Source organism: Sminthopsis crassicaudata, chromosome 1 (genome assembly GCF_048593235.1).
Source record: "Sminthopsis crassicaudata isolate SCR6 chromosome 1, ASM4859323v1, whole genome shotgun sequence".
Lineage (NCBI taxonomy): Eukaryota > Metazoa > Chordata > Mammalia > Dasyuromorphia > Dasyuridae > Sminthopsis > Sminthopsis crassicaudata.
In genome coordinates, this window is record NC_133617.1 from 488452907 (window position 1) to 488465015 (window position 12109).

Sequence of the window (12109 nt, forward strand, 5' to 3'; positions counted from 1 at the left end):
TATTTGGCAGAAAGCCACGTGGCACACTGACTGAGAGGCAGGAAAGGATCAACTATTTGATTTTATCTGTATACATTTTCATATATATTTGTATTTACAAAGTAATATTAGTAACAAATCAAGTGTTATGTAACTTGAAAAGTCCTGAATTTAGGGACTAATGGAAAGAGGTCAGTAAATAATAGCATACCTAAATGAGAATATAAACTTCTGACCTGCATATGAAGTTATGTGTGAAAAGGGAACCAAGCCTTTATGTACCTCAGCCTCACACTATGCTGGCCAAACTCATCTGGACACTGGCATCTCTGGGAGTCAAATGCGTATCAGACAGGGAAATTTTTCTGAGCTTGCTTCAGGGGTAAACTGGAGACTTTAAATATAGAGTATCTTGGTAGTTCCACTGGTGACAGTAAGGGGATGGGGGTGGGAGAGACACTAGGAATCCTTCAAAAGCCCTCAGGTCACTTGCATGTTAAGTTTTGGAGTTTGTAAAAAATAGGAACACTTGATAATGAGCCTTTACAAGGAACCAATTCGTTGATAACCCAAGCTTTGTTTAAAAACGGACCGGGCAGACCATTCTATCCTAAACAGCAGTTCATCAGGACTTAGATCAAGGATCCCTGATTTATTTACTTGCCAAGAGGAGCTCCTTCCGCTTAAAACAAAACAAACAAACAAAAAAACCCACTACGATTTAGAAGATAATCTTAGGAGTCTGAGGCTCAGTCAGAATCTTAAGTTACTTTCTGTGACCTCAGGACTAGATGTGAAAGCAGCTCCCTGGCCCCCGACTCCGGAATCAATGTAGTCGCAGGCCGCGCGCAGGGACGCGGCGGGGCTCCTCGCCTCCTAGCTCGGGGTTGCGGCCCCGTCGCTGCCACTGTGGGTAACTGAGGATTTCCCCGCGATTGTTTGCTCCCGTGTGACCACGGCAAACGCCTCTTGGGACAACTGGGAGGATAACATTGGGGGAACCAAGGCATAAAGTGGAAACTCGCTCGGCCGGTCCCTCTAGGGCCTCTGATACCCAAGTTTCTGACTCTTGTTCTATTCGGGCGACAAGAGCTAGTTTTCATTCAGAAAATGCTGGGAAAGAGCATAAAGTCCAGGTCCCGGAGTTCCCAATTTTGTGGTAACTGGAAGAAAACGCACGTTTTAAAGACACGATACAAAGAACCGGGAGGCAGAGAGGTAAAGCTGCCGCACATCTATGGTTTGCGGCGGAAGAGGAAGTTGCGACAGCACTCGAACTTGGAGAACTTAAGCCGGTAGCGCCTGCCTTCTCCCAGATTCTTTCCTTAGTGTTCCCCAGGATACCGCCTTCGGCCCTTTTCCCGCTGGGAGGGGAGGTTTGTCCTCTGGGCAGCAGGGAAGCGGCTGAGCCCCTGGAGACAGCTGGGTCGCTGTCCGAGGGAGCCCCGCAGATCGGGTCGGGATGGGGGGGGGAGGACTCAAGGAACAGCGTTCGCCGCTTCTCCAGGGGAGGGCAGACAGCTTCGGGGCTGTCCCTGCCTCTTCGCTCCCGGGATCACTTGGTCTGGGCTTAGCCAGATGCCGCTTAAACTCCCGTGTCTGAAGTTATTTCCCCCTTCCTCTCAGTAACCATCAAATCAGTGATTCTCTCTTGAGTGGTTCCGACCCCATCTCCCATTTATTGGCACATTCTTTGGGGTAAAAATTTGTTTACTCATCCTCATTCTTTACTCTGGGGGTAAGTGCCCTCCACCCATTTCCGACCCAACTTTGGTCTTCATCCCGACTCTATCCCCAGCCACTTAGACCTTAAATACCTCATTTCTTTTGCTGGCATTTCTGGTCTTTCCCTTTTCACCGGTTTTCCCCCTAAGTAAAACATTTTTGTATAGAATCATAGAAATTATTTCAAAGCTAGAAACAGTCATCGGAAAAGAAATAAGCTGTGACTTAAAGTAATTTCTAGTAGGAGGGTTGTAATAAGAATTGACATTTGACTTAGTCCCTAGGTTTTTTTCCGCCAAATTGGGAGTGTACTTTAGGTTGGAAACTCTAGAAATAAAGTAAGCAGTTGGAGACTATTGTAAATCTTGAGTGGTAACTCATGACAAGTTTAAAGTGAGAATATAAAGGAACATATATGGAAGACCCCCAAAATTCATTTTGATTTTCTATTAGTTTGTTTCATCATTCCCTAGAAACATCCAACAGTGATTGTTCCAAACCATCACCTTTATTAAATCCCTATTCTCATTCTCCCCCTTTCCTGCTCTGCCATTTTGTTGGGAAAAAAAAAAAGAAAAAATCATATCCAATAGCAGGTGTAATCTCTAATAACACATTGAATTCAAAATTTCTCTTTTTATTTCTTGCTGCCTTTTGCTCTTCAGGCTCAGCTGCAGTGCTATCTCATTTTAAATGTTAATGACTCTTTCACTTGTGCCTTTTGGAATATACCTAACTCATCTCTCTCAGGGACCTTTTCTCTAAAGCCTTCAGCTTCTCTCCCCAATGCTTTCTTGCATCTGCAAGAAAATACTCTGGTTTTTCACACATGAAAGTGGCAGCCTAAATTAGGGCTTGGGGTTTAGAATTTTTGATGTGAATTTGAATGCCAGCTCTGACCTGTGGGTAAGTTACTTAATTTCTCTGAGCCTCAGTTTTCTCATCTATAAAAAGACTAGATTGGAATAGATGAAATCACCTAAATTCTCAGCTTCATTTCCTTCAGGAGAAAAATAAAACTAATATTTATTTCACAGGATTGTTGTAAAGATCAAATCAGATAATATACACAAAGTACTTTACAGACAAGTACTATGTAAATGTTACTTTATTATAGGGAAAAATGTTACATTGGTGGACTCTCTTATTTCCCTTTTTTCACTGCCAAAACTCTCACTTGAACACTTCATACTTCACCTCCATGTTTTCCACCTATGTTTAACTTCCAGAAATATGATTTCCTATACCTACCACTCAATGAAACTGCTCCTTCTTCAAGGTCACCAGTAGTGTGTTGATTGCAAAATCATTTTTCAGCCTCCTTGGTAGGATCTGACATCCCCTTCCAGTGTGATTCCAGCATACTATCTCTCCAGATTAATCTTCCCAACAGTCTCTGCTCCTTTTATCAGTCTTCTGTTGGAAGGATAGTTGCAATAGTTTCAGCCTCATCTATTCAAATGAGTTTGTCAAGGCTGAAAAAATGGGAAATGGAAAAAGGCAAAGATGTTGACCATATCACTCATTCCTACAAAATTATACATAATGTAAAAGCAATAGCCATAGTAAGAAGGCCAAAAGAGGACAGAAACAGCCTTGATCAGAAAACATATGCTCTCTTTGCCAAGCAGAGAAGATGTGACAAATAAAGAGCAAAAATGGTTTAAAATACAAACTCATTTGTAAAATATTGATTAGTAAGAGGGACTATTACAAGAATTATCTCATAAAATAGCAAAAAGTAGCAGAAGAGAAAAATGCCACAGAAAGCTTAACTTGGGAACATAAATTCAAAAGCATTATTAATAGATTAAATAGGCAGGAAGTAGATGCCTAGAGTGGAAATGGAATAGAATAAAACAAATTAATCAAAGTTCTGCTAATCATCTATTTTCATCATTGGTGAGAGAGAAACTATCTCATTTGGACCCTAACACCATACAGGAAAAAATGATCTGATGTTTAGGCATACAAAAAGGTACACATCAAAAATCTGCAATGGAAGTAACACCATATTGAAATTTATGGGAGATCCCAAGTGGGGGGAAAATACAAAAGGGGAAAAAATTATGGATATGAATATCTAAAAAAGATGTGAGAGATATCAGAGCTAATAATCCACATGATTATATTCTTGGGTTTTTTCTTTTTGGGCAGGGAGGACAAAACATTCTCATTTTTATAAAATCTTTCAGAATGGTACACATGTCTAGTAGGTACCTTAGATGAAAATGAGAAGGGGAGAAAAGAGAGATAGTCCACACTTCTCCAAGGCAAACCACATCTTTGGAGTTACAAGATTGAATAGGGCAGAGAAGACAAAGATTTGTTATGTTAATTACTTTCCCCACTCCCCACTGCCCCACTGAATAAAAGATAATTGTTTCTTAAACTTTGGCCTCCAACAAGTAGACTCATGCATTAAGAACATACAGTTTTCCGATAAATGTGACCATAGATATAACTATTCAGTCACTCTGGTCAAGCTAGACAAAAGTTTCAGACCATAAAATATGTCTTGGAACACAGGTTAAAAGATTCATATGCTTCTTTGGTTTTGCCTACTTTGGTAAAAATATAGTTGTGAGGCTTTGCATATTTCCCTTTGCTTCAGGAAATACCTTTGTATCTGTGACTGGCCTGAATTAGATGGAAGGTCAAAGGTAGTATGCTGCTGTGGAAACAATAGTGGTCCAAGATTAAGGAGAACAGAATTCTGGTTTGTTTTTGTCTGTTAACTTGGGAAAGTCAGATTTCTTTTGACTCCTATCTTTCATGTCCCATCCCATACCAGCCAAACAACTACAAAACCATAGTTAACCAATTCTTCTATTGTGTTTTTTCCATCTGTACCTTTATAACTGAACTCCCTGTAAGCTGGGCAATGTCATCATTACCAGTCACCTGAACCACTAATATAATGTCCTAACTGGTCTTGACTCTTTTCAGTGTTTCCTGCACACAGAAACAAAAGTATGATTCCAATATAACTGAACTCCAAGCATTTGGTCAGGCCACAGGTCATCCCAACCTATCTTTTTAAGTGTTTGCTACTGATGCCCTGCTTGAGGCTGTTGTCGCATTGGATATTGTTTTAGTCTCGTGACTCTTCATCACTCCTAGATTTCTCTAACCCAAATCCTTCCCAAAATTTCTTTCTGATTGCAGAACTACTGCCTACTCCAATGTATCTATGTTAAGCCAAAACTGCTTTGTTCATTTGGTCCTGGATCTCTGGTTTTGCCTTAACTACTTCTTTGGGTCTTAATTCAGAACCTGTTTACTACTGTATCTATCTATCCCCTAATCTGACAACCCAGCAATGGCTCTTCTTTCCTAGATCCAATATCCCCATCTCACTGTGCATGTTTTCTCAGTGCTGCCAATGATTTTATTCATATAGTGGATACTTCAAGAGCAAGTAGACAGCAAGCTGGACTAGACTGTACTTATTGGATGGCTTCATTAAAATTTAAGCTACTTCATAACTCCTATTTGTATGAATGATTTTTTTGCAAAGTTTAATTTGAATTTTTACAGGTATATTTTCCCCCCTTTTAAACAAATATAGAATTATACCCATAAAAGAGAGGTAAGGAATTGGCTTTAGGTTCCAAGTCTCACTTGGTTACTCCCTTCCATGCCTTTCAGAGCCTACCTCTAGCACTTTGACCAAGATTAGACCTTCAGCTCCTCTCCAATCACTTCTCCCCCATCCCCATTGAAGTAGATCATCCACACTCCTCAAAGATGTCTGGGTAGTGCCGGAATAGCACAGGAGGGTCACGGTCACCCCGAACAGGGGCAAGTGGCACAGCCCGTATCCCAGGCCGACGACCTCTCCGTCCCCCAGAAGAAGACCGATGGATCCATTCATGGGCTTCAACAGCAAACTTCCGCTTGAAGCGCATTCCACACTCTGGGCATGGAAAGGGCCGTTCCCCAGAGTGCATTCTCCTATGACTGACCAGCAGAGAGGGATAGGTGAAGCGGCGTCCACAATCGGGACAGGCGTGGCGCCGCTGGCTAGCCTGAGTGTCCGAGGTGGGTTTGGGGATAGAGGGCTGAGGTAAAGTCTTGCTCAAGTCAGTCTTGGATGGTGGTTCCAAGGCTCCATTGCGAGTTGAATCTGCTAGTTTGATGCCAGGTTCAGAGAGTTGGCCTCTCACATGCATGTCCAAAGGGTCCCTGGCTCGGGGCTCTTCTCTCTTCTGGTTCTTCTTGTTTATGTTCCAGTTTCCTGCTGAGGGATTAGGAGAATATAAAGCTCAGAACTTGCCCATTTCTATTCCACAGAACTTATTCCTGAGCTATGAGAGAACTGCCTTTTGGTGAAAGCCTTCCATTTCCCTGAACTTTGAGTCAGGACTCAATTGGAATGGAGAAGCTGAAAGGAGAATCTATAACTCAGCAGGCTGTGGTCTGCTTACTGCTGCTCTGGAGACAGAATGGCCTTATTATGGCTGCGTCTGAACCCCTCTGACCCCAAAGACACAGTCAAGGAAGAGACCTGCACCCCAATCTGTGACCACTTTCCTGGATGTTAAAACATGTTAACACACCAATCTTAAAAGAGGTCCAAAACTGAACTCTTACCCTTCAGTAGATCATCTCTTTTTTCCATCTTCCCTATTTCTACCTAGAGTACCGCAATTCTTCGGTATCACAGGCTTGAAAAGTCTTTCACCCATTGCTCCCATTTGTCCCAAGCACTGCTTAAGTAAGTTATGTCAGGGTCTCATTTTTCAATGTGCCCCACATGATTCTCAACAGCGCTGCTATTAGTTTCTTGGAAGATAAATAATTCTCTCGGAGGACATTTCCTTCTTCCTTACCTTTGCAAGCTGTTCTCAGTTCTCGCCCGCACTCCTCTGGGTCCTGTGCAGCCGGACCCCAGGCCTCTGTCTCTTGTTCCATCCAGGAGATAAGGGCAGGTTTGGGGCCTGGGAATCCTGGAGAGGAAATAGGAGGCATCTAAGAAGGGGCCAGATTCAGTGGCAGATCACGAGTAGTGGCAGCGGCGGCGGCCCGCAGGCAGACGCGGCCGGCCCAGGGGGCTCGGGGAGTCAGCCCGTACACTCACCCAGCGCGCCCAGGTGGTCGTAGGTCTCCCGCATGACATCCCTGTAGAGGGCCCTCTGCGCGGGGCGCAGCTGTCCCCACTCCTCCGGGGAGAAGTACACGGCCACATCTGCAAAGCTCACAAGGCCCCGCGCCCCCGGCCTGGGCCCGCTCATCCTCCCCGGGACAGTACAGCTCGAGCTAGGGTGGCCTCTCGCCCTCCCAAGTCTGAGACTCTCGTGGGGAGTGGGTACCAGCTCCCTCCCAGCTCTGGGGAGCACGCGAGCGTATGCGCATGCGCGAACTGCCTCCCCGCCCCGCCTCTGCCCCACCGCCTCCTGAGCTCATGCCTCCGCCTTTGAGAGTCAAGATCGAGGCCCGGACGCGAGTTCCGAGAGGACCTCGTAGGCGGAGGAAGAGAAGGGACCAGAAGTTCCTTGCTAACCATTGCTAGATTGAGGTCCTGAGAACTGTTCAGAGGTACTTGAGCGACCGGAAGCCGACTGATGCCCTTAATGCAGATGGCGTCACGATGACTTCACTCTCCCGACACAGACGATTCTTCCTGCATGGTTGCCATGGACGCCCTTTTTCAAGATGGCCGCATCACTGCTTCTCCACACTTTTCCCTTAATTTTTCGGTACCATTGTTAGGTGGGGACATCTGATCCTTATCTTGGAAAAAATACAAAATACCATCTTGACCAAAACTACCAAAAACTAACTATGCTGTGTAATTGTGTCTTTCTAAACTACAGCAGTAGGTGCCCAATAAATGCTTGAAATGAATAAAAGGGGATACCAAAATTCCAGCATTAGGATTTGCTTATAAGGGGTTAGCCAGGGGTCTAAGGGAAATACGATTCACAGAAATATGCCGGCGTTAGCATCTTGTAGAGGACTGGGGGTCTCTCTGAGGACGGAAAGGTGCTTGAAGAAGAGGTAAGTATCCCCAAAGAAAAAATGGTTAGAAGAAATGCTTACTCCATATAAAATAAATTTAAAACAGCAGGGAGCCTTAAAGTCACTCAGTCCAAGCCCCTTATTATTCAGATGAAGAAACTTAAGCCTAGATAAACAAGATACTTGTCCAATGCCACACAGATAACTGGGTGCCAAAGTGGATTCAATCCCAGAGTCCTCTAATTCCAAATCCCCTGTATACTACTCTATCAGTGAAATATGGCCAACAAAAAGCACATTTAAAAAGGATTGGGATCAGACAAATCCATAGTCTATGGAACTATGCTTTTAAATAAATATATAAATATTCTGTATGAGTTTGTCAGATCTTTTCAAAAGATGGAAAAGGCCAAAGAAAATTATGGAAACCCAGTTTGCTTTTACAGTATGTATCAGAACACCCTTTCACTGTAAATTAAAGGGCCTGAATTAATAAAATCACATATAATTTATTTAAAATAATTCTTTAAGCAACAAGTAATGTGGTTTTGGGCAAAAAAAAAAAAGAGTCTGATATTTCATATAGACAAAATAATTTAATTATCAAGATAACTGTGAATAAGGCACTTGTAAGTACAATCCAGAAAGAATTTTATGAAATTGAACAAGAACAGAGAAACATATATAAAAAGTGAGAAGGATGTGCAAAAAAAGAAAAAGGATAATTATATATCCTTGCCCTGAGAAAGGTCAACATGATGATAAGACTATTACATAATAATAAGAAAAGAGATCTATTAAGTCTAGATCTTTAAGTCTTTTTCTGTGGCAGATTTTGTTTAAATTTCTATCCTAAGAAAATGCAAAATAGCAAAGATGAAAGTACTATATAACCATACTATATATTGGATACTCTATTCTCTATCCTTACTACTCAGTTTTTCAGTTGAAGGAATAAAAGTTAAAATAAAAAGAGACTATCTTAGGCTTCTTCCACAAGACAAAAGTGGACATTCTTTTACAGTATCATAAATAAATTATCTGGTAGTTAATATATAGTTATTATCTTTTCTGAAATAGAACACAGATACCAGCAAAACATTCCCATCTGAAGGAAAAGATAGGGATCGGAGATTTTAAGTTAAAATTTCAAGGTGACTAGCCAGCTGCCTAGAGTCAATCTATTTAATTGGTTGAGGGCACGGATCATCTAATGGACTAAGTGCAATGGAGCACTCCTTGTATGAGTGGGATAATATCTATGAGGTATTTCATAAAACAATGCCTTATAAAGAAAACCAAACCTATGTCCAGTTTTGGAGAAATCATAGGGGAGGAAGTGTTGCTTTCTTCTTTTGGTCTTACACTGAGAACCCCAAGGGGCAGAACCTATACTTAACTCCCTTCTTGGTCCTTAACTCACTGGCAAAGTGAGCAGGGTATCAAGAAAGGCTGGAGTTTCAACCTGAATCCAGTAGAACTAGATCTCTTTTGATCAGCTAATTTAAAACTCCCAATGGAAATCATTAGTCCCTTCACTTGTCTCCTGTTTCCATAACATTCCCTAGAGAAGTTCTACCAGACCTCCTATCTCTTTAAACCCTCAGTTCTTATCACTGCCCTCCCAACACATAGGTGGCCTGACCTCACACTTTATGTAGAAGATACAGTCCTCGGGTATGAGCTTCTTCACATCTCTCCCAGATTCCTTCACCCACATTCCTGGAATATATCTGGATAATAACGGCAGTGTACAGGGGGATCCCGGGAACCTTGGTCAGAGGATTCTGTTGCAGACTGTCTTGCTGATGGCATACTTCTCCAAATCTCAGTGCCAGAACGATGGATCCACTGGTGTGCTTCAAGGGCATACTTCCGTTTGAACCGCTTCCCACACTCTGGGCAGGGAAAGGGTCTTTCATCAGAGTGAATACGTCGGTGGCTTATCAGTAAGGAGGAATATGTGAAGCGGCAACCACACTCTGCACAGGAGTATGGCTTCTCCCCTGTGTGAGTGCGACGGTGAGTAGCTAGTTGGTAAGGATAGACAAATTGTCGCTTGCAGTCAGGACAGGAATAGGGCTTCTCCCCTGTGTGTGTACGTCGCTGATGGATGACTAGGGACCTTCTCTGTCTGAAACAGCGTCCACATTCAGGGCATGTGTAGGGCTTCTCACCTGTGTGGATTAGCTGGTGTTGGACAAGATACTTCTTTTGGAAGAATCGTGCCTCACACTGATCACAAGGATAGGGACGTTCCCCAGAATGCATTCTCTGGTGGCTGACCAGTAAATAGGGATAAGCAAAGTGGCGTCCACAATCAGGACACATATATGACCGCTTCTGATTGGGATTACATTGGTGGAGTGCAGTGATAGAGTGTTTATGCAAGGACTTGCCACAGTCAGTGCAGGAAGAATCTCCTTGTTCTTGGGGAAGGCTTGACAGATTGTTGTTCAGATGTGATTCATCAAGTTCCTGGACTCCAGGCCCTTCTATCTTCCACTTTTCAGGCTTGTTCCTGGTTCCTATTAGAAAAAAGCAAGAATTAAAGATCCATCAGGTTTTGTCCAGTAACACATATTTCAAATACGACAAGAAATAGATTTAAATGAGAAATGGGGAATGTCAGAATTCACATGGAACACACATACTCAGGACAGTTAAAAGGAATTCTTAGTTTGGTGTCTGCAGGTATTCTTATGGAATTTCAGAAATAACCCAGTCACCACATAGCCAATGTACGTTCAGAAGGACGTTTAACTCTCTCCCATAAACAAAAGTCATTACTTGTGGTATAAAAAAATCCCTTGAAAAACAAGAGCCATGTGACATGAGTAAACACTAAAATATTACTTGTGTAGCTAATATTTATAGTAACTGTTAACTTTCTGTGGTGATAGAATTTTAGGATTCATGGAGACTCTTACATTCAGGAACAGAAGTAGTTCATCAAACCAAGATCTAGTCATTCATTGACACACTAGAATCACTAGGAAGGATGGGGATATTGAAATTAGCAGTCCTTAGGATACTTAAGGGGCTGGCTCAGTGGATAGAATGCTAGGTCTGGAGTGAGGAAGACTCATTCAGTTCAAATCTAGCCCCGAACACTTCCTGTTTGTCTCTTGGCAAGCCAAGTTTCTTCATTGTAAAATGAAATATAAAATGAACCATTCCAGAATTTTTGCCAAGAAAACCTTAAACAAGGTCTCGAAGAATCAGAGACTGAACAAGTGAACCTGAAAATTTAAGGATAAAGGAGAGGTTGAGTTCTGCACAACCCAGGAATAAGGAATTTATTCCTCCCCAAAAAGCCAGTGTGAAGAAGAAACACTGCTCTGGTCCTGGAAGATCTCAGGAAAAGGGTCCTGAAATGGGACAATCAATGGTGGTAATGGGCTTTATCCAGGAAAAACGTCGGTGCCTAGGCTGGATTTTCACCTCACCTCCTAAATGTTTCGTTCCTCTCTCCCTTGCCTCCTCGGGGTCCCGGGCATCCGGACCCCAAACCTCTGTCTCTTCATCCATCCAGCAAATGAGGGCAGGTTTGGGGCCTGGGAAACCTGGAAGGTGAACACAAAATTGGAAGCTCGAGGTCGAGGGCAAGCCACGCCTCCGGGACGTGAGGCCCTCCCACTCTACGCCACACCCTCGGTCCGCCCCCGCGCGGCCGCGCCCCTCACCCAGAGCGCCCAGGTGGCCGTAAGTCTCTCGCATGACGTCTCTGTAGAGGACCCTCTGCGCTGGGCGCAGCTGTCCCCACTCGTCTGGGGAGAAGTACACGGCCACATCGGAGAAGCTCACGAGGCCCGGGCCGGGCCCGCTCATCGTCCGCCCCGGAGACTAGCGTGTCCCCTTCCCTTCACGGCCGGTCGGACTCGGGCCTTGGCTTTTGGGTATCCGAGATTCTGGGCACAGAGCCGCCTCAGTAGCCCAAGGGACCGGAAGCGACCTTCCGGAGACCCCGGTTCTAGAGTCCGAAGAAGCCGTTAGGGGTTGGTCACATGAGCACTGCCTGGACGTGAGGCACCGGAAGTCGTTTAGCGTCCTCAGGAAACTTGGCGGCGCACAGGCTTCATGCCCCTACTTATACTAATGTTCTTCACTGGTCTCTGACCAGAGCCCTTTTCCAACATGGCGGCAGGCCTGCTTCAATGTCCTGAAATTCCGCCCTTTACTACGGTGGCCGCCGAGTTCCGAGGGTTGCTTGGTTCCCATAGAAACGACTGTGGGACATTACACCCGGCACCGGGAGAGCACTACAGCCGTAGTTGTTTGGGTTAATATTTGGCACTTCCCTTGAAAGTGAGAAGTAGCCGTCTTGCTGGAGGCTACGCCAATAATGGGATCAGCTAAACCTTCCAGGAAAACGGGCATTACTTTGACTGTGAGCTCCGAATTCAGGGCTGGCTCCTACGGTTTGTACTCTGGGTTTGTA

The 12109-nt window shown here is 44.0% G+C and overlaps 2 protein-coding genes across 4 annotated transcripts; both read right to left on the reverse strand.

The window, feature by feature from the left end:
- Window positions 1-2696: 2696 nt before the first annotated feature.
- On the reverse strand, window positions 2697-7077 carry ZNF688 (zinc finger protein 688). The gene is made up of 3 exons (XM_074281324.1): window positions 6788-7077; window positions 6540-6656; window positions 2697-5944 (listed from the first exon to the last, which is right to left on the reverse strand). Exons 1-3 carry the CDS (start codon window positions 6939-6941, stop codon window positions 5436-5438), a joined length of 780 nt encoding a protein of 259 aa, XP_074137425.1. The 5' UTR covers window positions 6942-7077; the 3' UTR covers window positions 2697-5435.
- A 26-nt stretch (window positions 7078-7103) lies between these two features.
- Window positions 7104-11750, reverse strand: LOC141550535 (uncharacterized). Of its 3 annotated transcripts, none has more exons than XR_012484615.1 (4): window positions 11355-11750; window positions 11118-11234; window positions 9314-10196; window positions 7104-7435 (listed from the first exon to the last, which is right to left on the reverse strand). XR_012484615.1 is itself a non-coding variant. In XM_074281311.1 (3 exons), exons 1-3 carry the CDS (start codon window positions 11497-11499, stop codon window positions 9379-9381), a joined length of 1080 nt encoding a protein of 359 aa, XP_074137412.1. In that variant the 5' UTR covers window positions 11500-11750; the 3' UTR covers window positions 8245-9378. The 3 variants fall into 3 exon arrangements, 1 of the variants encoding a protein (XP_074137412.1); XR_012484614.1 differs by having other exon boundaries at window positions 7104-7440; XM_074281311.1 differs by lacking the exon at window positions 7104-7435 and having other exon boundaries at window positions 8245-10196.
- Window positions 11751-12109: the final 359 nt, after the last annotated feature.